At 41.5% G+C, this 27138-nt stretch overlaps 1 protein-coding gene across 2 annotated transcripts in view; it reads right to left on the bottom strand.

The window, feature by feature from the left end:
* Positions 1–24900, bottom strand: part of GPAT3 (glycerol-3-phosphate acyltransferase 3) — a 55194-nt gene extending 30294 nt beyond the window's left edge. Inside the window, exons 1-3 of one of the 2 annotated variants that reach the window (XM_053598800.1) lie at positions 24798–24900; positions 24182–24457; positions 15986–16052 (exon numbers count right to left, since the gene is read on the bottom strand). In XM_053598800.1, the coding sequence (XP_053454775.1) occupies positions 15986–16052; positions 24182–24322 (208 nt within the window). In that variant the 5' untranslated portion in view covers positions 24323–24457; positions 24798–24900. Of the gene's footprint in view, positions 1–15985; positions 16053–24181; positions 24458–24604 lie in introns of both variants that reach the window. The other variant, XM_053598715.1, reaches the window with a different exon arrangement.
* Between the last annotated feature and the right edge of the window lie 2238 nt (positions 24901–27138).

Here is a 27138-nt window from a genome sequence, read left to right as displayed (position 1 = left end):
CTCACAGGTTCGAGACCAGCCTGAGCAAGAGTGAGACCTTGTCTTTAAACATAGCTGGGCATTGTGGTGGTTGCCTGTAGTCCCAGCTACTCAGGAGGCTGAAGCAAGAGAATCACTTAAGCCCAAGAGTTTGCAGTTGCTGTGAGCTAGGACACCATCCACTCTACCAAGGGTGACAAAGTGAGACTGTGTCTCAAAAAAAAACATGCTATCTGGGGTTAGCTTTAAAATACTTACATATACATAATGTATGTAAAAGCAAGGACATTAAGATGAGACTTATGTCTCTAATTGCTTATTATTGTTCTCTAACTTTCTACATGGTGTATATATTGGCTCTGTAATTAATTTTTTTGTTTTGTTTTGTTTGCAGTTTTTAGCAGGGGCTGGGTTTGAACCCACCACCTCCGGCATATGGGGCTGATGCCCTATTCCTTTGAGCCATAGGCACCGCCCTGTAATTAATTTTTTAATTAAGAAAAAATACTTCCACAAAGGAAAACCAGAAAAAAAAAAAAGGATAAAAAAATGTAGCAGTACTCTGGGAGGCCAAGGTGGATGGATTGCTTAAGCTCAAGAGTTCAAGACCAGCCTGAGCAAGAGCGAGACCCTGTTTCTAAAAGAAAAATAAACAGGCATTCTGTCAGGCACCTGTAGTCCTTTCTACTCTGGAAGCTGAGACAAGAGCATCGCTTGAGCCCAAGAGTTTGAGGCTGCTCTTGAGCTATGATGGCATGGCACTCTACCCAGAGTGACAAAGTGAGACTCTGTCTCAGAAAAGAAAAAAAGGAGCAAATTCTTGATAATTGTTGAATTTGGGTGATGGGTAAAAAGGGACTGATTTTACTATTCTCTCGACTTTTAAAAATGAATTCTATGCTGAAAATTACACTTAAGATCCTATCACCATGTTGTCTCAAACAGAAAAAAGAAAAATACACTTAAGAAATTTGTTGGAAAAGTCAACTAAGCTGGGAATTAATTTCCTCATCTAAATAAAACATTCATTCATTCATTCAGTTAATCAATACAGAGAGTGTGACAGGTACCAGACCAATCACTAAGAAAGGAAAAGAGTTGAACTAACTTTGTGGTCTCAGTGTGGCTACATGCCAGAACTATCTGTCGAATCTTATTTATTTTTGGAAACATAGTCTCTCTTTGTTACCCTCGGTAGAGTAACATGGTATCATAACTCACAGCAACCTCAAACTCTTGAGCTCAAGTGATTCTCTTGCCTCAGCCTCCCGTCACAACACCTGGCTTATGGAATCTTTAAAAAAAATAGAAGCCAGAGCCCAACCCCAGATCTACTAAGCTAAAATGTCAACTACATTTTGTAAAAATATATATAAATGGGTGAAAAAACTATAAAGAAATATACATATTAGGACTTTTATGGGTAATAGTATTTCACATGGCTGATTTTTATTTTTCTTATTTATACTTCTGCAATGTCAAATTTGTCAAAAGTATATGTATTATTTTATATTGGGAAAAACATAAGATGCTATTTTTGTAACTATAATTGAGATACTGTTGCACACCCATAAGAATGGCTTAAATTTAAAAGCTAAAAATACCAAAGTGCTGGAGAGGCTTGGGACCAGCTGGAACTCTCAGACACCGTCGCTGGGAGGGCACAAACATTTTGAAATACCTTTCAGCAGTTTCTATAATAATAGAGTGAAACATATACCTGCTTACCCCACAACCATATTCATATGACAATGTTTATAGAAGTTTTCTTCCTAATGGCTAAAACCCAGAAATAACCCAAATGTTCATCAACATAATAATGTATAAACGAATTATTGGTATTTGTACAAAGGAATATTCCACAGTAATTATAAAAAATTTCACTGATTCTGGGTGGCACCTGTGGCTCAAAGGGGTAGGGCGCCGGTCCCATATGCCGAAGGTGGCGGGTTCAAGCCCAGCCCTGGCCAAAAAACACACACAAAAAAAGAAAACCTTGAAAAAAAAATTCACTGATTCACATAACATGGAGAAATCTCACAAATATTATACTATGTGGAAAAAAACAGACACAAAGAAGTATACATATTATATGAGCCCATTCATATAAATTTCAAAAGTAAGAAAAACTTCAAAGGCTTTGAGATCTTGAATATGTTCTTTAGCTTCACCTGTATAATAATGACATGGATCTACAAAGATGTAAAAATTCACCTAGCTGAACACTCAATATTGTGCATTTTAATCTATGTAAATTATACCTTAATTTTTCAAAATCATAAAAAAATTCCTTTTAAGAGTCTCCCAAATTTCTAGCTACAATCTCAATTAGAGATTGGCCAACCATACCAATCCTTTCCCTGTATATTTTTAAATCTTCCTTCCTATACTAGAAGGTAACTAGTGTTCTCTAGTTCCTGACGCCAGGCTGTATGCTAAGCCCTTGACACGTAACCCTTGTGTAGTCCTCATAATCCTATGAGGTGTTATGCATTATCCCCATTTGATACGTGAGGAAACTAAGGCTCAGAGGGATGGAGTGATGTGGTCAAGGCTATGTCACCGAGAATAAGGATGTGATACCAAGCCTGTGACGCAAAACTGAATGCTTCCTTATCTCTTAAAGCCTTAAGTTCCATGTCACGGTGTGCAACATTTTCCTGTTGATGAAACCCAACTACATAGATCTTTCCCTTCAGCTCCACATCACCCCCGGTTCTTCCTTACTGAGAAAGCCCTGAGTAGCAGTTCTTCTGAGTATTTTTCCTACCTTTAAGGGAAGAAAGGGAACTTTAATTGATTGAGGAAAACCTAAACTTCATCTAACATTAATCTAGCTATACGCTTATCACTAATTCATTTAGATTTGATCATCATTCTCAGAAAATTGTAACTCAAGTCACCCTTTGTTTTTTTACTGAGTCTTGGAACACAACTAATTTCCTTTCAGTTAGGTCTATGGGCCTTCCCACAAAAAGCAAAGATAAAGAAAAAAAGAAGAAGAAGAAAAAGCCCCTGGGAAGTGGTCTACCCTATCATCCTTCAATTTCCATTTTTCAGACAGTTGTCCAAGGAGGCTGTCTGTCCAATTTATGACTCAGTAATATCAATACACAGATGTCTTGCCAGTATCCTTATTCTTTGAGTCTCCTCCAAGGTAGAAGGAGCTGAGCAATGCATCTTGTTGATTAGTCAAGGTTTAGAAAGAATAATCACCCTTGATTTGGTTTTGTTGGTGGTGGTGTTAGGTATACTCTCAAACCTTCTACCTCCTTGATCTTCACTAACCTGGACTGTCACCAGGCAAGATTTGTAGAAATAGCCTCTATCTCTTTCAGTCCAAACAGCCAAGCAACTCTCTCTGCAGCTGTGAATCTAGGTTTCAGCTCACGGGCCTGCACCTGCATTTGTGTTGGTCACCTTGCATTCCTTATCACAGAGGTATGAACCTCAAACCTCCATGGTATGAACCATGGTATGAACTTCAAACCTCCACAAAACCTGGATCTGCCCCCGCCTCTGCATCACATTATCATTTTGTTGATTCAAACAACATATTTATGTGAAACAATACACCTTACAAACTAAGATGATTTAGAGAAATATTTAAGATGAGAGAACCAACTTATTACCAATAATCCCTTAGAACATTGGGAGGTCACAGACGCACATTAATACCTTTCTGCTTAATTTCACTTATTATTAATATTTTATCTTTCTTGATGGTCACATTTGCAACGTGTTAGTAAGAGGATTTGCTGCTTGCTAGTTTTGCTGTTATTTTAAGGTTTTAAATTTTTCAATTCTTGGAAGAGGGAGACTTGGAGAGAACGAAAAAAGGAAAATGTGAATACCAATCTAAAATGGAAAAACTCACTACATAAAATTTTGACCAGTTCATCTGCTATGGAATTGTTTTATTTAAAAAAAAAAATTTTTTTTACATTTTTTCTGATACTGCTTTAGAAGAACCAGAGTATGTTATACCATATAATAGGTCCAGAAAACAAAACACGGAAAAATTGGCACAGCTGTCACGACCTTTCATATGCAGGAAACGTGCTCAACATAAATGCATCACCCTTGGTTTTCCTCAATGCTACTTAATCATGATGACTCAATCATGATTCCTTATTTTTTCAAGAAAGCATAAGGGTTATGAAACTATTCAAGCTCCCCCTAGTAATGTTGCTGGGTTGGCACACTAAAGAGTTACAATCAACTTTTTTTTTAATTCAAAAACGGGTAGAATTTACTTTAAACCCTTGTACACCCCACTACTTAATCCAATTGAGAAAAATAAAATTGGAGCAGGGAAAAAAAGCCCATACATAATACCACATTAAAATTTACAAAGAAAAAATATGAACAGAAAATGATAAAAACCATAAGAAAACTCTGCACAAAATCCTATGCAAATAAGTTTAATAAAAATCCAAGTGAATAGTTAACTTTGCATTAAAAACAAAACTTTAATGACACCAAGAAAAAATACTCTAAAGAGAGCCATTTGCACAGATGCAATAACGTGGGGAGCAAAAAACCTTCCATACCCGTACCCAACCAGCCAACCAACCAACACCGCACCAAAATTTATTACAGGAAATACTACCAAACATTTAAACTGAGAAGGAAGAGAGAAAGAAAAGAAGATAAGTAGATAATACACTAAGTGCAAGTATGAGGATCAACGACAAAAACCCTAACTCCAATTTTGGCAGACAATTTACAGCATCATATTATGACCAGGCAATGCTTAGTCCATAAATGCAAAGATGATTCACATAGTTTAAAAGCTATTAATATAATTTACCATAATAGGTCTCAGGGGAGGAAAATACGTATTCACCACCAGATATGCCTAAAAACCATGAAAATTTCAACACTGATTTTTTTATTTAAAATAACAAAACAAGAATCAACAAAAGTACTTAACACAAGTTGGAAAAATAGATCAAATCCAGCACGATCCTTACTGGGAAGACACGGAAGGGATGAAAGCCCGTGCCCAGCAGAATCCCCAGCTGTGCTCCTCAGCGCTGCGCTGGAGCACCGGCCAACACAATCAGACAAGTGGGAGACATGCAATCCAAACCGGAGAAGAAATGAAATACAACCCAAAGCTGAACAAGAAGTTGTAAAACTATCAATATTTGAAGATTTTTTAAAAAAATGTATACCTGGGGGTGGAGGGTAAACTCCTGAAAAACCACATATAGAATGAGAATTCATAATTTTATATCCTTGTACCTTACTAAAAATAAAATCTCTCCCATATGCGGGAGGAAAAAGGGGGACTGGTGTGCTCCCACCTAAGGGGCACAATGTAAAGGTATATGGCAGACCTCCTGGGTGCAGGACACCCTACAGCAGGGGCCTCACCTAATAAATGCAAACATTGTAACCTAATGATTTGTATTCCCATGTTAATCTGAAATAAAAATAAAAATCTTCGCTATATATGAACAACAGTCACTTAGAAAACATAATGGAAGAACACACCCCAATTATGGTAGCAAACGAAACATAAGAGAAAATGTACAAAATGTATTTGAGGAGAATTTTTAAGTATCTTTGGAGGATACAAAATCTAAACAAATGGAAAGATACACTGTCCCTGGAGAGTAAGATTCAATATAGATAATGACAAGCCTTCCTCACCAGATTTAAATAAATTTAATCCAACTTCAATAAACATAAAGAGCTGCATTTCCTTGGACTACACAAAGCTGAATCTCAATATCATAAAGAAAAATAAGCAAACAAGAGTAAGTAGGAAAAGCAATTAGAAAAACTATTCCTTCCAGCTATTAGAACAACCTATTAAAACATTGATAATTAAGAAAATATGACACCAGTACATAAAAAGACAAGTAGACAGAATGGAACAGAATAGAAAATGCAGAAACTGGGTGGCGCCTGTGGCTCAAAGGATTAGGGTGCTGGCCCCATGCCAGAGGTGGCGGGTTCAAACCCAGCCCGGTCCAAAAACTGCAAAAAAAAAAAAAAAAAAAAAACACCTTCTGTGTCTTCCCAGAAACAGATCCAAATATAGAACAGAGTTCAGAAAACTGTTAAGGATGCATCTCCATACTAGAGAGTGTTGAGACAACTGGATAGCCATCTGGAGAAGCACACCAGAATAAATGAATCGAAGGTTTAAATATACAGAGTAAAACCATAGAATTAATCAAAGAAAACCTTAGAGAATTCCCTTAAAACTTGGCAGAGGAAAAATCCTTCTACTAAAAAACTCAAAACTCAGAAGCTATAGAAAGAAAATATTGATAAATTGGTATATGTAAATGAAAAGTATCCACACAGTAAAAAACATGATAGGTTGACCAGGCCCAGTGGCTCATGCCTGAAATCCTAGCACTCTGGGAGGCTGAGGTGAGTAGATTACTTGAGCTCGGGAGTTCAAGACCAGCCTAAGGAAGAGCAAGACCCCATCTCTACTAAAAATAGAAAAACTGAGGCAAGAGGATTGCTTGAGCCCTAGAATTTGAGGTTGCTGTGAGCTCTGATGACACTATGGCACTCTACCCAGGGTGACAGTTTGAGACTGTCCAAAAAAAAAAAGATAGGCAAAGGAAAAAAATAAAAATTGCAAAATGAAAGAACTATTTATAATATCTCAGCACAGACAAAAGCTAATCATCTTAATATATGAAAAGGTCCTAAGAAAACAAAGAAACGGAACAGCCTGGTGGAATAATGGTCAGAAGATATTAATATACAGTTCCCAGAAGAAGAAACAGGATTGGCCCTTTGACATGAAAACATGTACAAACTCACATTCTTTATAAGAGAAATGGAAATGAAGACTAAGTTGAGTTTCCCCTTCTTGCCTATCAGATTGGCGTAAATCCAAAAGTTAAACATACACTTCCCCACTGGTGAAGCTATGGAGGTGGATCCCGCCCGCTTTCTCCCCTTCCTCGACCTTCTTCCTACTTAATCCCACTCCCACCAAACTGCCAGATTCATCTTCTCAAAACTCTGACCTCTTCTCCCCTAAGGAGTTAATATGTTAGCCTGACATATACTCAAAGTCTTCCAGGATTTGATGTAAACCTGCATATCCAATCTCAACTCCAGCCAAACTAAATCCATTATTTGGCACCTGATACCACCTCGGCTCTCCTAACCTCTCCCCTTTGCTCACAGTTTCTTCCGCCCAGAGCCCTTCTCTGAAATCACTCTGTCTTTTAGAACTCCATTTCTCTCTTTCTTACTTTCCTTGAACTCATGAACCACCAATTCCATGTACTATATGATACAGGCCTAGTAAACAAAAAGCTTTCCAAGCGTGGAAAAAAGCAACACACACTTGCAAAGACTTTAAGGACTTTACATGTTTCTACAAAGTTCTTACATGTTATTGATTGCATATAGCTACAGTCTGTACCCTCTGTCCAATTTTAATTTCCTTTGTGGGGGGTTGTGTTTATTTTTGTTCTCTTAAAGGATAACTTCTAGAATTCATTATCAATTTTCCCCCACCTAAATCAAGAGAATACCATTGGTTGCAAAGGGATACCAGAATGTTGTTTTCTCTAATAACATGAACAAGGGTGCTGTGGTATTTAGATTCACTGTCTCCCATTTAAATACCTTAACTTTTTCTAAGAGCCTGAGGCCAGCGTTCCTCTAAGTTGCTGTCCTCTGAGGACAGTGCATTTTTCCAGATACTTAAAGGCGAAAGAGCCAAAGTATCCCACCCACAAAAATCTGTCCTCAGCATCTCTCACATCATGGTACTTTGGGGTCCCCCTACCACCTTCCCAGCTGAAAGAAGCAGAGCCAGGCTGCCCAGAGAGCCATCCCAGAGGGGCGGGGAGGCCAGGCCAGTCAGCCACAGAGATAAGCACCCTGGCTCCAGAGGCAAAAAGCAGGCCACATCCCTCTTTACTCTTGATCTCATTCCCAACTGTCCCCGAGAAATTACAGGAGATGTCAGGGTCTACTGGTTCTGCTCCCTGAGGAATCTTACAGAAACTGAAAAAGTCTGCAAGAGATCAAAGCTCTTCTCTAGCCAGCCCAAGCTGCAGGGAAACCAGCATCCGGCCTAGAAAAGTCCGTACCGGAGCTTCCATCACACTGCTCTGAGGCTACCACACCGAAGCATCTTTTTAGGCTCTGGGTCTCACCCTGATTGTCAAAAACTCTGCCTCTGTCATTCTGTGGCAAGCTTTCTCAGGCAACCAGGCATGGTTTTTCTATCCCGTTTTAGAGCATCATCTCTGAGTAAACAATCCTAAACCAAGTTGCTTTCTGATGGCTCATTCATCAAAACTAGCAAGATTACTTTAAAATCTATCCTGTTGCCTATGTTGCTTAAAACTCTAAGAGCATTTGATCAACTTTATTGCACTTTCAATTATGTGCAACTGTCATCAATACAACCTCAACCAATAAAACCAAATCCATGCCAAACCCAATTACTCAACAAGTTTCTCCCCTTTCACTTAGTGACCTCTGCTCTCCAGCATAACAGTCCCTATCTATTCTCCAGATCAGGGTGGTACAGTGAGTCATGAGAAGCTGTACGCTGGATGGCAGGGGGAAGGAGGAGTTCTGAGGCCACATCTCAGTTCAGCGGCAAAGATGTCAACTCATGATTTTTGCCAGGGTCTTGGCGGAGGAAGTGGCAACAGAATAGAATTAGAAGAGAATCAACAGCTTTAATGAAATAAAGGTCCCTCATAGTTTGCATATCTGTAATAGAATAATTTGATCCCCTTTTATTCTGAGTAATTTTCTATAAGTATCTCTCAGTTATGGAGATTAAAATTATTACTATAGACTAAACATTTGTGTTCCTCCAAAAGTCACATTTTATAACCTAATCCCCAATGTGAGGGTAGTTCATCATGGGGCTGTTGGGAGGTAATTAGGTTATAAAGGTGGAGCCATCAGGAGTGGAATAAGTGCCCTTTTAAGAGAGGTCCCAGAGAAATCTTGGCGAGATCCTTCATCCCTCCTGACATGTGAGGGGACCACAGAAGCCCTCTACATACCCAGGAAATAGTACCTTGATCTTGGACTTCTCAGCCTCTAGAACCATGAAAAATAAATTTCCATTGTTTATAAGCCACCCAGTCTATGGTATTTTGTTACAGCAGCACAAACATTATACTAGAAGCACTAGAAATTTACTTTTTTGTCTTGAAAAAGGTGAATGAGAAAATCTATTCCCTTTTTCATCATTATAGTATACTCCAATAATTCTTCAAAAACTTACAAAATAATTAATACTGATTATAAAATGGGAAGATGTTAACCCCAAATATAAATCCAATCATGGAATTACCTACGTGTTTTAAAACATAAATAGAGGAGTTGTGGACACTGTTATCAGTTGTCAGTTAATACTACAGAGAAACCAGAGGCATTGAAAATAACAGGCAGAATTCCATTTTAGCAATTAACACTTTAACAACCCACTCAACATACTGTTGACCCATATTTTGGCTGACAGGCACATTCACTCTGTTGATTTAGCATAGCTAATTTCATTAAACAAGAATTCCCACAACACTGAAGCATTCATAAAACCCTATTGTTAAATGAGCCATCAATTCAATGAAAATGTCAACCTTATGGTTCAGCATTTATGTATGTTATCTTTGATCATAATGATAAATATTCTTACTAGATTCATTTCTCAGAATCACTTGCTGTTAAGTAATTTTTGTAAATTACTTAACAAAAGTTGTATATCTGCCCCCACAATAACCTCCAAATTTCCAATTAAAGCAATGGAAAAATAAATAAACATTATCATGGACTATGACTGAACCTCAGTTCAAATAAATCAGTTATAAAACTATTAGGGAAATCTCAATGTGGACTATGTATTAGATTATATGAAGAAATTACTAAGTTTGGGCTGGGCATGGTAGTTCATGCCTGTAATCCTAGTACTTTGGGAGGCCTAGACAGAAGGATCACTTGAGGCCAGGAGTTTAATACCAGCCTAAGCTACATACAGAGACCCCATCTCTACAAAACACAGAAAAAATTAATGGGGCACAGCGGCTCACACCCAAAGTCCTGACTACTTGGGAGGTTGAGGCAGGGGAATCACTTGAGCCCAGGAGTTGAGGTTGCAGTGAGCTGTTAATAGGCCACTGCACTCCAGCCTGGGTAAAAGAATGAGACCTGTTTCAACAGGGAAGGGAAGAAAAGGGAAAGGGAGGGGAGAGGAGGGGAGGGGAGGGGGAAAAAAGAAAGAAAGAAAAAAATAGAAAAAAATGAATAAAAGTGTTAAGTTTCTTAAACAGTAATAGTATCATGATTATTTGAAAGTCTTTCTTAAAAAAAACCCTGAAAAGACATAAAATTTTGTACTTTAATTTTAAAACTTTAACAAAAAACAAATCAGGTGTGGCAAAACTCAACAAAGGTTTAACTTGGCTATACAGGTCTCATTAGATCAGTGGTTCTCAACCTTCCTAATGCCGCGGCCCTTTAATACGGTTCCTGTGGGTCGTGACTATTAGACTATTTTTCTCTATTTTTGTTTATGTTTGAAAATTATCATCATCATCATCAGGCATAATGTTCTCCAATAGGGACCTTCAGCCACGATAAAGAAAATCTCAGCATGTAACCCTTCCAACCCCCATAGTTAGACTATTTTGCTCTCTACAACAAGGAGCTACACACATTCCTGCATTCTATCAATAAGATAACCTCGTTAAGTGTATTTTTTTTTTTTTTGAGACGGAGTCTTACTTTGTTGCCCATGGTAGAGTACCATGGCATCACAGCTCATGGCAACCTCAAACTCTTAGGCTTAAGCAATTCTTTTGCCTCCGCTTTCCAAGTAGCTGGGACTACAAGCACCTGCCACAATACCTGGCTATTTTTTTAGAGATGAGGCTTGTCTCAAACTCATGAGCTCAGGCAATACACCAGCCTCAGCCTCCCAAAGTGCTAGGATTACAAGCGTGAGCCAGTGCACCAGCCCAGTATACTCCATATCTTTGAGGGCAGCAGGAACTGGTTTGTATTCAGAGTTTATATCAAAGTAATAGTACTAAATCAACTTAGCTGATTTAAACAATCAAAAACAGCCTGCTCAAGGTAAAATAAATATCGAAAAGTGATACTCCTGGGCGGCGCCTGTGGCTCAAAGGAGTAGGGCGCTGGCCCCATATGCCAGAGGTGGCGGGTTCAAACCCAGCCCTGGCCAAAAACTGCAAAAAAAAAAGAAAAGAAAAGTGATACTCCCCAAATTTCTGTCCCAAAAGACAATCCCCCACTTTTCTGTGAATGTAAAAGATTTTATTAATGTTGATATAACCAATGTATATGGGATATCAATATGGTTAGTTGAATGCCTTGACAAAAAATTTCAAGAGTAAAATTAAAAGAAAAATATCAGGCAATCTGAATTCTCCCTGAACAGGTACACCCACAGAAGTTTCTCCTTAGCATTCTGTCCTTTTTGAGTGTTTGGATGGATGAAGGGGCAGTGGCTGGAGGGATATGAGATATATGGTAGAAGAGAAATGTAGCAAAGGGGCTAAATTCACATCAGGCCGTGTGACCACAATCTTGGAGTGTGGGTGCCTGTGGAGCAGAGCAGTGTGGAGGGCCGTGGATCCTGCACAGTCTGTGGCCAACGGTGCTGAGTCAGGCCAGCCACACACTCTGAGGGAACACCCCAAAGATGAGCCACAGCCTGTCTGGGTTTGCCATGTGTATGACTCACTCTCAGGTAAATGCAGGTTGGTCATCACTCCAAATGTCCTACATCAAAATACAATTAGAGTGGAATTCATCTTGAGTCACTAGGATCATATAATGATTTACAATCAAAACTATTAACTGATGCGAACCCAACATAAAAAAACCTAGCATAAGCCAGGCACAGTGGCTCAAGCCTATAATCCTAGCACTCTGGAAGACCGAGGCAGGTGGATTGCTTGACCTCAGGAGTTCGAGACTAGCCTAAGCAAGAGTTAGACCCTATCTCTGCTAAAAATAGAAAAATTGGCCAGGCCATTGTGGCAGGCACCTGTAGTCCCAGCTACTTGGGAGGCTGAGGTAAGAGGAACTTGCCCAAGAGTTTGAGATTACTGTGAGCTATGACTCCAGGGCACTCTACCCAGGGTGACAGAGTGAGGCTCTATTTCAAAAAACAAAAAACAAACAGACCAAAAAAGAACCTAGCATAGTAAATCCTGGAAATCAGCCAGGTACTTAAAGAATAAGGATGGCAGCTCTTCCAAGTCAAATGGTCCTTTGCACCGTTTATAAGAAACTAAAAGAAAAGTTGCTAAGATCTCAAGTCACACCAAGGTCCAAGGAGATGCATTTGTCCTATGGCTGAGGCAGTAAAAGCTCAGCCATGAAAGAAGTGACCGAGCCCCTGCCCTTCTTTTTCCTGTTAGCCTTCTACTCATAGCTCTGGCTCATCTCCTTTTGGGGAACAAAACTAGGATAGAAGGGTAACTCTATATTCTCCACTGAATTACTTGACAGGGAAGAGAATGTTTATCTTCATGTTTGTATTATCAATGAGGAAAAGCCCGTAAGCCTGGAAGAGGAAGGTACAACGTTAGAACTTCTTAACAAGTTCTTACTCATAATCATACCTGAAGCTCAGTAAATTAAACAGCTTTTAAATAAAAGAACACAGTAGAATGATAGACTATGGCTTAAGACAGTAGAGAACCATTTAACCATAGAGATAATAATCCCCTAGGCTCAGCTTTCAGTCGGCTTATTCCAAAAAAGCACATTAGATGGGGGCCGTAGCTCAGTGAGTAGGGCGCCAGCCATATACACCACGGCTGGAGGGTTCAAACCCAGCCCAGGCCTTGCTAAACAACAATGACAAATGCAACCAAAAAATAGCCAGGCGTTGTGGCGGGTGCTTGTAGCCCCAGCTACTCAGGAGGCTGAGGCAAGAGAATCACTTAAGTCCAAGAGTTTGAGGTTGCTGTCAGCTGTGATGCCACAGCACTCTAGCAAGGGCAACATAGTGAGACTCTGTCTTTAAAAAAGAAAAAAAAAAGCACCTTAGTAGTATAATGTGAGTGGGATTTACTGTGGAAGGAGACCTGAAATGCATTTTAAAGAATGTGTTTCACTGAGTAAAAGACTGGCAGAAGCAAGTTTTTTGGTGCAAAAAGTAAACATAACTATTTTCTCTATTTAGCTCATCTCTCCCTCTCAGCAGCCCCAAATCTATTATCTGAACTATGTCATTCAGAAATAACTCACAGTGTGTCAAACGGTCTGTGAAGCTAGTGAATGATGCCCCATGATCATATCAATGTACACAGCTATGATTTAATAAATAAAAAATAAATAAACAAATAACTCACAATCATGCCCATGCTCCTGGGGCCCTCAGCCTGGCTGCGACCCCCACGTACACTCTGACTGGCTGCACACTGACTTGGGTTGCCACTGGCAGTGGTACCCAGACATGATGCTCAGAAGACTGGAGATTGCACCAGCCACGAGCACCAGTGGCAGTGTTTCATCACCCTCTGTCAGGATTGTGACACTATTTCTCAGATGACTCCAAACACCAACACAGCATCCATCAACAGGGCACACACCCTGCAAGTCCTGGCTACTCGAGCACAGAGTCAGGATGGGAGCGGAGTGCATACTGTGTACAGCTGTGGGGCTACAGAGACGAAAGCGCCACATGTCAGAGCCTAAATTAGACCTCACACTGCCCTTTGTTTATGCACCTGTTTCAGCATTTATCACAGTGGCCTGTCAGATGCCTGTCTCCCCATAAGGACCATGGTTTTCTCAACCTACATGTCACAGACGTGTAGTAACTGTGAGAATCAATTCCTCGTTTCACACATGCTAAAAGGAAGGGCAGTCACTCTGAATGAAATATGACAAATTTTTGCAGCACTGGCCATACTCCAGTCTAAACCGTCATGATTCATATTTTCCCCTCATGTTCACTTCCACTGTTTACTCACTTTACCATGGAAAAGATAGAGATAAAAAACAGAAAAGGCAAATGTATGACAAGTAATGATAATAATGCCACAGGTGAAAATATTCATAAAGTTCTCACTTCCACATAGGTTTTAAAAAATCCACCTAAACCCAATTTCTTTAAATCACATTGAAATACCTTGTGCCCTTTTAAATTCATGGCCCATGGCCAGGAGCAGTAGCTCACACCTATAATCCTAGCACTCTGGGGCACCGAGGCAAGTCATGTGGATTTCTTGAGCTAAGGAGTTCAAGACGCCTGAACAAGAGCAAGACCCCGTCTCTACTAAAAAGAGAAAAACTAGCCAGGCATTGTGGAGGGCACCAATAGTCCCAGACACGCAGGAGGCTGAGGCAAGAGAATGGCTTGAGCCCAAGAGTTGAGGTTGCTATGAGCTATGATGCCATGGCACTCTAGACTAGGGCAACAGAGTGAGACTTGGTTTCAAAAATAAATAAATAAATTCATGGCCCAAGACATGCACCACAACCATTCTAATCCATAAGGCTACAGAGTTCCACTCAAGATCAATGAATGACAGCACAAAATCTCACCAAGCACAACAGAAACCAGCAAAGCATTTGTTCTCACTTTAAATCATAATGACACACATTTTAAAAAGTACTCAGAAAAATAAAAAAATTAGATTTCTAGACCTTCTGGCAATGAAGAGCTTGAAATATCCAACCTTGGCAATGTTATTGGCAAGAGCACTTTGGCGTTTAAGTATATATACTATGAAGTTCTAGTAATTGTTTCAATTATGTGAGGATAATAACCAATTATACAGAAATTCTCAGGTGTTTTCAGTCAAATACCTTACTTCCAAAACTCACTATAGCATACAATTTCTATTATTCCTTTTAGACAAGACTCCAGAACATAAATTCTTTCTAGTGAAGTATTTAACAGCTTGACCATTTTCAATTCTAAATCAGATGGGCACAAAATTGTTTCTGTTTTTGAAAAACACAAAGAGGCTTAGCCTTTTAATTAAATTTAAGGATTTATTTGTTCTTACTGCATAGCCATCATTACTGTGGAAGTCTAGCCTCTTATAAACCCAGTGACTTAAGTTTTACAATTCTTCCCCAAGTGAAAGGCTTTATTAAAACAAAGGCAAAGCACAGAAATTGAGGCAGGGATGGGTTAGGTTAATTCATTTGTTAGCTCACTTCTATCTGAAGGGAACAGGTGTCATAAAGGAAAAAGGCTATCATGGTCAAACAAGTTCAAGAAACATGAAATTAAATAAAATTAAGAATGTTTCTTTACTGTAGGACTCTTTTACCTTTATTACTATGCCATAGTGCTCTCCTCTAAAGGAAAATATAGTATGTGATGATTCCCAAGCTTATTTCACTGAAAAATTATTTTTATTTCATGTATTAGCAACTGGTCTCCAGCAAGAAAGAGCACTTTGAGGAACATACTTTTTGAGAACCACAAATTAAAAGTTAAAATGAGGTGTTATGAAATTTCAGTAATAGCTTTCTTACCAGGTACTCCAATTAACTTTTTTGTTTGTTTGTTTTTGCATTGACTAATCTTTAAAAACTGTGGGCAGCCATCTTTAAAACAGGCCTTAGACAGGCAAGTAATACCTGCAAGAACATATTCCGAGGTCCTCAAACTTTTTAAACAGGGGGCCAGTTCACTGTCCTGCAGATGGGTGGAGGGACAGACTATAGTTTAAAAAAAAAAAGCTATGAACAAATTCCTATGCACACTGCACATATCTTATCTTGAAGTAAAAAAAAAAGAAAATGGGAACAAATACAATCACACCACCTCATGTGGGCCGGGGGCCACAGTTTGAGGACGCCTGAAACTAATACACATCACACCTGTATAATAAAAAGTCAATCAAAACTCAGGCAGCTTCTATTTTGCATGAAGGACAGAATTATGAGAGATCCAAGGCCTCTAGAACACACTGCTCTCGCATATTTCAAGTTCAAATTGGGTAGGCTCAATCTAAGTAGTTTAACAACCATTACGGAAAGGAAGACTTACCGACAGAAGCTGAGTTTTTAAGAACTGACTCCTTCGGCGCTCCTTTTTCAATTCGTATAGTGGCCCACTGTTCAAAAACAAAAAATATCAATTTAAACTATCCTTCAGATACATGTAGAATACTTAAAATGATTATATGAAAGTGAATTTAAACATTAATCCCTGGAAGTATGTGAATTAAAGAGATACCCCAGAAGAGACAGACTTGAGGTAGCTTCTCTCATTCTCAGACAAGATGTCTTTCACATTCTTCCTTAGTAATCCTTGTTGTTTCAATAACAGGATTGTAAATGAACCTAGTTGTAAATGAACCTAGTCCGAAACCTGCTTGCAGTTTGAATAACAATTATGGGGGCTCATCTGGGATGGCTGTGGAGCAAGAAGAGAACAAAAGCCCCTCCTTGGGCTCTCCCACTGGCTCCACTGTCACCAGCCTCCAATGCATTTGTGATTGCCTCCTGATTGCTTCAGAAGACGGGACTTCTAGATTTTGAAATATATGCCTGGCGGCGAGGGTAAAACAACAGACAGATAGCCAAGAAACACATGAAAAACTGCTCAGAGATTATCTGAGAAATGAAAATCAAAACCGCTTTGAGTATCATCCAGCCCACATCACAAGGTCCCAAAGCAACAGATGCCGATGTGCAGAGAAGGGAGCACTCATGCACTGTCAGCGGGACTGCAAACTAGCAAAGCCTCTATGGAAAGAAGTATGAAGACTCCTCATAGAACTAAAATAGGCCTTCCATTTGATCATGCAATCCCATTATTAGGTATCTACCCCAAAGGAAAAAATCATTTTACCATAGGGACATTTGCACTCAAATGTTTATAGCAGCTCAATTCAGTCACAAAGATGCAGAAACAACCCAAATATCCTTCAACTCATGAATAGATTAATAAACTGTGGTATGTGTATGCCATGGAAGACTCTTTATCCATGAAAAGATGGAGATTTTGTATGTGGAGAACATTCTCCTAAGCAAAGTATCACAAATAAAAGAATAAAAAATAAGCATCACATGTACTCAGTACTAAATTGAAACTAGTGGATTAATAACTACTCTCAGGCCCACGTGAGAGAAAAATTCAATAAATCCAAGATGAGAGGAAGCAGGGGTGGAGTTTGGTAAGTTCCCACCCAACAGGTACACCGGGTATTCGGCACACTTCCTGGGTGAAGGTCACTACTACAACTAGAACTTTAACTTTACAAATGCAAACAAGGTAACCTAATCGTATGTATCCTCATTAATCTGGAATTTTAAAAAAGAGAGATAGCCTAGCGAATCTCTGATGTAGCAGTATTCCAAGAACCAGGTATACATTTATATTAGCTACTGATAATCCCCTACTAAAATAAGGGAAGAGCGATATTTACCCTTTCTAAACCTTCTCGCATGCTGCATGTTCTAAAAAATTACTCCTTGAAAAGGCTGTGAAGCAAGCTGGGCAAGAGTACAGGCTACAGCATCAAGAATGTCAAGGTTACTTAATCCCTGCCGGCCTCAGCTCCCTGGTTGTAAAATGATAGTAGTTCCTAGCCCATAGGGCTGCTGTCAAGATTAAATGAGGTAACAGGTAAATACCTAAACACAGAGTATAAAGTATAACAATTATTTTCTTAACTAATTAGGGGTAAAATATGCTCAAAAATGCATCCAGAAATAAGCTTGCAGAAATAGACAGGACAAGCTGGAAAGAACTTGGTAAAATCATAGCTAAAGAAAATTATCTGCCCTCCTGGGTACTTACCTATTAAGATGCATAGGGAAAGTGTTATGATTATGAAGATCTATGGATCTGAGAGAATTTAAGAACTGGAGAAACAACTCTCATTTGCTTTAAATGTACACAGGAATGTAAAAAAAAAAAAAATCCCAACACGTGATTTAAACATTTTTTAATGCCCTTTTATGCATTTCCAAAATTCTTTACCATTAACATTATAGTTCAAAACCTGCAAGTGATCTTTTCAACTCAGCACTCTAGAGAGAATCCCAAGGGTTCTTTTTCTAGTTAGAATATAAGCCATGAAAATGCTGCATAGAGTATTACAATTTCAGAAACTAAGGATACCTAAATTGATTAATTTAGGATAAGGGGGAAGTAGCAAAATGATAAAAAGCAATATAACAATTATAATTGGTCATACGCACCCTTGAAGGGGCAAAAAGACAGATTTATTAATATATCAAGGCAAAAACCTCAGTTATTGCTAGGCTCAGAACGGTTTGTTAGCCAGAAGTTAAAATTTCTTTCAAATAAAGAAGAAAATAACTGATAAAGATAAATAACCTAAAGCAGATATATGAAGGTCAAGGAGTAAGGCCTGATCTGACAATATCGGGCCCCTGCACAACAACTCAAAGAGCCCAGTAGGAACACACCATTGGCACTTAGAGAACAGTCTATAAATAGTGGCCTAATCTCCTGGGTTTCTAGTGACAAGTCACTAAGGACAATAGGACTTGGTTTTATTCTGATTGCATCCTGTTACACAGTATCTTCTTAGGATGGGGTGCAGAAGTTCACGAACTCTGGACTCATACCTGCCGTATTTTCTCATTTGAGGTAAAGGTTTATTTCCATAGTGTTTCACATAAAGCTTTGGTACTATCTTTTATGACAACCTGGATGGAGCAGAAACCATTCTTCTAAGTGAAACTTTACAAGCATGGAGAAATGAATACATGTACTCAATACCAAGTTGGAACTAATCGATTGACACTTAAGTGCATATATGAAAGTAAATCTCAATGAAAATCAAGCTGGGGAGAGGGAAGAGGAGGGATGGGTAAATTCACACCTATGGGGCACAGTGCATACTATCTGGGCAGAGGGCACATTTATACACTGGCTCAATCTGCACAAAACAAAGCATGTAAACAAAGCGTGTGTACCCCTAATATTCTGTAATTTTTTAAAAAGTAATTTTCAATGACTGTGCGATATTATGGGCCTTTCCATTACCTGTAGTTTTTCCATGATGAAGGGGATGACAAGAAATACATTTTTCCCTTTATAAAACCTCCATCCTCCTCTTTGTTCCTCAGACATACCAAAGACCATTCAGTCTAAATTCCCCAAATTGCAAATTTTTTCTTTACCAAATAAAATATTAAATTAAAAAATGCTTTGGTACCTATTATTATTTGTAAGTAAACCAAACATATCATCAAAATAAAATCTTATAAACAATCAATCATTGTTCATCTCAGAGTTCACCTTTTATATTATGGGCATATGATTTTATATTGTGTACAAGTAGTAGTTGACCTTAGACTAGAACAATTATTCCATGCTTACAGTATTTTATGGTTTTCATAGGCTGAAATGTCTCTCCAAAATTCATATGTTCAAGCTCTAATTCCCAATACCTTACAATATGACTATATTTGCAGAGAGGGTCTTTAAAGATGTGATTTAGTTAAAATGGAGCTGTTAGGGTGGGCCTTAAACCAATCTAACTAGCGTCCTTATTGGAAGAGAAAATTTGGATGCCAAAGAGATCCCAGGAATGCAAGCACACCAGAAAAAAGGCCATGTGAGGGCCCCAGCCCCCTACAAGTGTGGGAGAGAGACTTCAGAAGAAACCAGCCTTTCTGACACCTTGATCTTGAACTTCTAGCCTCCAAAACTGTGAGAAAATTTCTGTTTAGCCACCCAGTTTGCAGTACTTTTTTAATGGCAACCCTAGCAAACCAATACAGTGACTTTCCCTGAATAGCGTGATGTGCTACAAAGAACTCCATGTGCTGCCACCAGACAAGTCTAAGAATGCATAACCTCTCCTGAAAGGGTAGCAAGACACAGCTAGGCAAAGTCAAAGGCTGGAAAAGCAGCCATGTAATGCCAAAGGGAATCTGCACAAGAAAACCATTTTCTTCTATAGGTTTATTCTCCAGTGAGAGTGAAAACAAATGGTGCTTTGCAGCCAGACAGATGCACACCTGAATTACAGTTCTGCCACTTACTGTCTATGATCATCATAGACAAGAGACTTTAACATTTTGGATCATCCATTTTATCATCCATCTTTAAAATAGGAACAATACCAAGGGTGGCTGTAAAAATTAAAAGAGAGGCTATCTGGGGCTTACCACCCAGAAGGCCACAAAGTTAAAAAAGGATAGCTTCCTCCTCCCTCCCCACAGCCCACTGTTAGTCCCCACGTTTTTCTAGAACATCAGTGCAGCTCCCCAGAAATAGCTATTTCTCTTTTACCATGCCAGCTTCTCAAGCCCATCAGGTAAGCCCAAATACAAACACAGAACATCAGCTTCTCCAAGATTCCAATCTCTTCCAGAGGTATCCCAGAACACATCTGCCCAATGCCCCAAGCAAGAAGCTGCTCAGTCAGCAACAGAGTTCTAAAGTACAAAAGTGGCTTCTGACAACTCCAATTAATACTCCCCACCTCACTCTGCCCTCAAGGAAAGACATTTATCAATCAGGTTCTCTCTCCACTTAATTTCCAAATCAATTCACAAAAAAGAAACAGTTTCACGTCTAATTTTTAAAGCTTAGGCCAAAAGCTTGCAAAATTATAACACTGTAACCTAGCCAATTACAATTTCCAATTTTTACATTAGAAAGACTTTTAAGGATTGACAGAAGAAAAGAAAGAAAAATCCTTAAAGTTATATAAAACTCAAATGGCTTATTCAAATAAGTGCTGGCCTCCAAGGCAAAATAGTTTTCTTAGGTGAGGTTTCTAACATCAGAGATAATGTCCCTTGTACAGAGGGGTTATAACCATCTGACAATTATAGGCATGCCTTTTTAAAAAGATAGAAAACTAATTGGTGGATGAAGAAGAGAGTAAAAGGAAGGAAGAATAAAACAAAAGGTAAGAAGAGTCTGCTATGAGAATGTGTGTTGACTCATCAAAGACCTGAAGATAGCTTAAATATTAGCCTCATACAATAAAAAACAGTAGCAGAGAGTGTTCCAATTCATACTCCACTGAGATCTGAGCACCTACTATGCACCAAGTGCTTAATCCTATGAGGACTATTCCTATAAACACATGAAGACATAAGGTTGAGATGGAAAGTGACCTGCCCAAAGTCAGAGGGACATAAAGTAGGAGTCTCTCTGTTCATGTTCCTATCTTATTCCTCAAACATGGAGGGAAAATTAGTTCATTAACACTTACTGTCAGTCTATTGCCCATGTTATCTGTTTGGATTACAATATTTGCATGTCACCTAATGTTCCCTTACTTTCTTTCTCTCCATCAGTTCACATACATCCCTACTCGGAGATTCTGACCCATACACCATACTATCCAGATGGACTACCTCTACACATCCCTTCTGCCAAAAGTTGTACTTTTTATAGTTTGTACTCCTAAAACAATTTTCTCTCCTATAAAATTATAATACAGTTAAACAAGTTATCATTTACCCACTGACATCACTGGTTCAGAGAATCTAAGCTAAGTACTCAAGCCTTATCCCCAAGCAGCTTGCCATATCAGGGACTTAAGTGCACAGATCTTTGATGAAGAAGGCATGCAGTAGGTGCTCAATAAACAATTACTGCCTGAACTGATGAACTAAGAAGGGGTCAGAGAGCAGCATATAACTGAATGAGTTATTTGACCAGTCAGCTATTTAGAAGGCACCCACTACACACATTTCAACTTCTAGAATTGGAAAAAGCCATCTGTTTTTCAAAACACACATAACCAAATGACCTTTTAAAATCTATGTAAATTATAACCAAAGAAATTTAATAAATAACCAGTTCTGATTAGAACCCAAGGACTATTTGGGGGAATTAAATCTAAAGAAAGGAAGAAAGAACCCAAACAGTTCAGAACTTGCTAAATAGTAGTGAGTGACAGAAGGGCTGGGCCTTAAATGGAATCTGTAGAAAGGCGGGGCATTTGTCCAGCACTAAAGATGTTTTAATACTAAATAATGGCCCAATTTTTTAAGGGAGTTATTCTTATAGTTAGGAAAAGCAATCTACTGTATTAACCCTAGCCTAATAGAAATGTCTTTGAAACATCAAACATCGTTGTAGTTGAAGGGTGGAAAATCCTGGGTTGCTATTTCCCTCTCCTGTGCATAAAACAGAAAAATCTGTGAGATCACAGCTCTCTTTCCTGATGAGCCTCACTGCTCCCAAATGCAGGAACTCCAGGCAGCCACAGCCAACAAATCAGAGATGGCTCATAGGATGAATCCTTGTTTGAAATCCACATATGCTAAGCGTCTCTCTGACCTAATAACTTAGTATTAGCAAAGAGGGTGGTTCCCTACCCTGCCACCTACTTGGTTTTCTAGCTAAGTGGTGTATCTGCCACTAAATTTGCTTAGAGTTTGTATCAAAATCCCAGCTCCATTTGACCATATATGACCTTAGGGAGGTCACCTCCTTACTGCGCCTCCTTGACATTCTTGAGAGTTTAATTAAAAAGGAATTCATCCCTGAAAGTCTTTTCAACACTAGATGGACAAAAACTAAAACTTGGGGCCCTGTCAAGCTGAAAGGCAGATCCTGGACTGGAGATGATCCCATCAAGCACAGTAACATGCCAGGCTGACAGCAACCCCTGGCTTCCCTCCTGGGCATCTCCTTAGCTGTCCTTTGAAGCACTGAGGCAAGGCAGGCAGGAGTGAGCACGTGCAATATGTGTGTCACCTCCAGGCCATTCTCACATGGGGCACACATTCCAGAAGACATTGCTGTAGAGGGAGAGCAGTTCCATCATTTCCAAATTCTGAGAAAGAGGGAACACCAGCTGAAGATGATCATCTCCAGGGAGAGAACATTTGAAGAAGATCTAACACTAGGAAGCAGCTAAGAAATTCACAGCAGAGTATGACCAGGCTCAGATGTACTATCCATAAGAAAAGTTCCAAAGAAATAGCTGTCAACAGAACTTGGAAACATGAGAGAAGAATCAAACCTAAGTTCAAAGACAAGGCAGAGGCATAGCTATAGAAAGAAAAGTTCAGCAAGGACCTGGGGTAAAACAGAAGGTTAATAGGTGGAAGCCAGTGTCTCAAGTATACCTGGGAGCCATCCCATTAGCTCAGGAAGATGAGCAGATAAAGCCATGTCCTAAGGGCAGACAGAAAATAGGAAGCAGGAGTAGAAGGCACTGTGGAATGCTGGCAACTAAGTAATCATTTTATTATTTTAATAGCAGCAGTTTTATTGCACCTAACTAGGTGCAGATACCTTTCTTAAGGTGCTTGATACAATTTAACTCATTTAAAGAACCCTAAGGGAAGAAGTGTTATCTATTCTATTTCACAGATGAGGAAAATGAGGCACAAGAGTTAGGTGACGTCTGTAAGGTCACGTATAGAGGAACAGAGCCGGGATTTTAATGCCAAATCTAAGCAAACCTGCATCTGCAGTCCTAACCACTGCACTCCTCGCCAGCCCCTTCTCAGTTCAGACTCCTGTTTCCAAGGCTCAGTTCAAACCACAGAACTTCTCTGAGTTTCAGTTTCCAGGTCTGTGAAAGAGGGATAGCACCTGCCCTCCCTACCTGACAAGGCCTTTCGACACCTGCCAAAAAACCCTGCAGTTGTCCTGCCAGGCCCACCTCCATCTAACACTTTGCTTTGCAGATGAGGTCAAAGAATTCGCCTTTTCAATGGCATTTCCAGGTCTGTCGGTTAGATAAAATTTCCATGACTCCACTAAAAATCAATTTTCTTTCTGCCATCCAGCAATTGGTCTCTTATCTTGGGCATAAAGTAGAATATGATGCCTTTGGGTGCACGAAAGGACCTCTGGCACCTGGGGCTGTAAAAACTCAGGAGAGTGAAGTGCCAGCTGCACTGCAAAATGGATATAAACAAATTGGCTGATATCAAAGGCGATAGAATTGATATTCTAATCAGTAAAATAATAATGATAACAGTCAGGGGTGGAGTGGTTTCGCCTTCAGCCTGAGGAACCACAGGGTGGTCCAGGGGTCTCGGCCCTGATGCCTCCAGCTCCGCGCGAGAAACTGCCAAGCTTATTTCCTTGTTGCTGCGGACAAGAACCCGAAATATATATACACACACCTGCCCCCCGACCGCTGACCTTGAGAGCTGGACCCTTCGCATCACCTAGACTCTTACTGCTCTGATCTAGGCGCCCACCGCCTTCCATTTCTCCCCAAAGCCCCGCAGAGGTGCGCAGAGATGGGGACGGCGGCATCCCCCGGGCACGCACCTCCAAAGTTTTCACCAGGATCTTCATGTACATCTCCGAGATGCCCAGAGACACTCCGAAGGCCGACGGCAGAAGGATGAGGCCGAGAACCAGCGTCAGCCAGGTCGAAAGGATCTTCCCGGCCAGGTCTGCGCCCTCCATGGTTTGAGGTCCGCACTGGCGGTCGGAGCGCGACAGCCGTCACTGTCCCCAGGCAGTCCGGCCGGAGATCACGGAGCAGAGCGCCGAGCCCGGCCCGGCGGAGTCAGCGCCGCCGCCGCCTCCCGGCACTCACCTCTGCCGGGAAAGAAGAGAGGAAGGAAAAAACTTCAGAAGTGCGGCAATGTCCTTCCTTCCTCCCGGGACTCCTCCTCGCCCCGGCCTATGAACTCTCCCCCCGCTCGCGGCGCAGGCGGGGCTGAGGCCCCAGCGGCGTGCGCAGACCTGACGAGCGCCGGACAGGGCTGGGGTGCGCGAGGGGACTCGGGGCGCCGGGAGGGTCTGGGGTGTGCGATGGGACCCCGGGGCGCTGGACGCGGCTGGGGTGAGCGAGGGGACTCCGGGCGCCGGCCGAGCGCGCCGCAGCGGCGCGCGATTTCCTCCGGCGGCGATGGCGACAGCCCCGCAGGTGACTCACGGAGGCCCGCCCGGAGCGAGGATCCCGGAGGCAGCGCCGCGCTGCAGCTCTCCGGCCGCGGACGGAACTGGCGTGGAGCCGCGGCGAGCTGGGGCTATTTCTGCGCGGCGCTCGCCCCACCTCCGCTGCCGCCCAACGGGAGCTCCCGGGCCGCCGCCGTGCCCCGCCCCCCACGGCGCTCCGCGGAGGTCCTTTCCCCAACAGAGTTCTCATCTGCGAAATGTCAGTGTTTGCTTCCCCAGCGAGACGAACGACTGACGTATCCCGGGCCCTTGGGAAGGTCTTGTTTGTTGCGAGTGTAAAACGACTTCTCGGGAAGAGCGGCCGTCCCCTCCCCTGCGGAGGTGCGGGCCTCGGTCTTTCTGACCCCGAGAGTAGAAAGCTCTCTGGGAATCGCCTTATCCACTCAACTGTCGTCTCCCTGGAATAGCGATCCTTTGGCCGAGTGTCCGTCACTCCTTTTCCAGAGGAAAATTCCAACCGCGGCTGCTCCTGCGGTTCCTCCTACACTCCGCGCAGAGGCGTCGCAGAAACGCCCGGCCCAGCGGGCCTGCGCCCAGCTGCCGGGCCGGGTGCTCTGTCTGTCTGTGTGCCCGGTGCTCTAACTGTGTGCCCTGTGCTCTATCTGTATGCCCGGTGCTCTATCCGTATGCCCGGTGCTCTATCCGTGTGCCCGGTGCTCTATCTGTGTGCCCGGTGCTGTATCCGTGTGTCCAGTGCTCTATCTGTATGCCCGGTGCTCTATCCGTATGCCGGATGCTCTATCTGTTTGCCCGGTGCTGTATCCGTGTGCCCGGTGCTGTATCCGTGTGCCCGGTGCTGTATCTGTATGCCCGGTGCTCTATCCGTGTGCCCGGTGCTCTATCTGTATGCCCGGTGCTCTATCCGTATGCCGGGTGCTCTATCTGTTTGCCCGGTGCTGTAACCGTGTGCCCGGTGCTCTATCTGTATGCCCGGTGTTCTATCCGTATGCCGGGTGCTCTATCTGTGTGCCCGGTGCTCTATCCGTATGCCGGATGCTCTATCTGTATGCCCGGTGCTCTATCTGTGTGCCCGGTGCTCTATCCGTATGCCGGATGCTCTATCTGTGTGCCCGGTGCTCTATCCGTATGCCGGATGCTCTGTTTGCCCGGTGCTCTATCTGTATGCCCGGTGCTCTATCTGTATGCCCGGTGCTCTATCCGTATGCCGGGTGCTCTATCTGTATGCCCGGTGCTCTATCTGTATGCCCGGTGCTCTATCCGTATGCCGGGTGCTCTATCTGTGTGCCCGGTGCTCTATCTGTATAACCCGCGCTCTATCTTTGTTCGTGTTTACTCGGTTGCAGTTCTTGTTTCCTAGAACTGTTCTTGACAATGAGCATGAGAGGGGTTGTTGAGAACCCTAGTAGATAAGAAAATCAGGCTGTCCGGGGTTTCCACATTAACTAGACTTTTTTTTTAACCAGTCTTGCTATTTTGCGCAGGCTGTTTTCAAACTCCTGGGCTCACGCAATCCTCCTGCCTCTGCCTCCTGTGTAGCTGGGATTACAGGCATGCGCCACCATGTCTGGCTGAAACGTTGTGTTTTTATGTTTGGGTTCATCGAAGAATGTAGAAATATGACTGGACAAAAGGGTGCTACCTTAACCTGATGGTAACGGAGTGAGGAGGAAGCCAGCAAGCCCTGTCTGCGCAGATTCTTGGCCTCCATGCGGCGTTCCTTCCTCCCGGGTATGGAACAAGACCCCTCTGGAATGAGGGTGCTCAGGACCCAGGCAGAGAGCGCGCGACTTTTCTAGGTTTTATGGCTTGTTTGGGGGATCTAATTTCTACGATCCACCTGTGCAAAGAGGAATTCTGATTTCTATGAACCGCTCCAGAGGAAGAAGGCAGGAAGATGACAGCGGATTGGGAGAAGGTCAGAGAGACCTCCCTTCTCCTTTCCTCCCAAGTGCTTAGCCTGCCAAAGAGCCGTTCTTTGAGGTATCATGTTCTGAGTCCCAACAGCTGAACCCCATGAAAAATTATGTTTTTGTCTTTTTTTCTTTATTTCCTCCTTTTTTTCTCTTTCCTTCTTCCTTTTTTAAGGAAAGATTAGAGAATGAATTTAATAGCCAAGTAGCCTGTGTCAGTCACCAGGACAATACTAAAACCAAAAACCTACCATAGATTTTGACATCCCTGGGAAGAAAAAAGCCATCAGGACAAAAGAGGGTAAAACAGAATGATGATATAAACGTTGGTAAAGGTTTCCGTGGAGGAACTTCTTCAGGGAGCATCTTCTTCCTCAGAAAGTTTGAGTTACATTATCCCCACCAATACCCACACTTAGATAACCTTCCCATCTTCCCGAAATATTT

Source organism: Nycticebus coucang, chromosome 1 (genome assembly GCF_027406575.1).
Source record: "Nycticebus coucang isolate mNycCou1 chromosome 1, mNycCou1.pri, whole genome shotgun sequence".
Classification (NCBI taxonomy): Eukaryota; Metazoa; Chordata; class Mammalia; order Primates; family Lorisidae; genus Nycticebus; species Nycticebus coucang.
The sequence above is the reverse complement of the archived record's forward strand: the minus strand, read 5'-3'. Positions and strand labels throughout refer to the sequence as shown.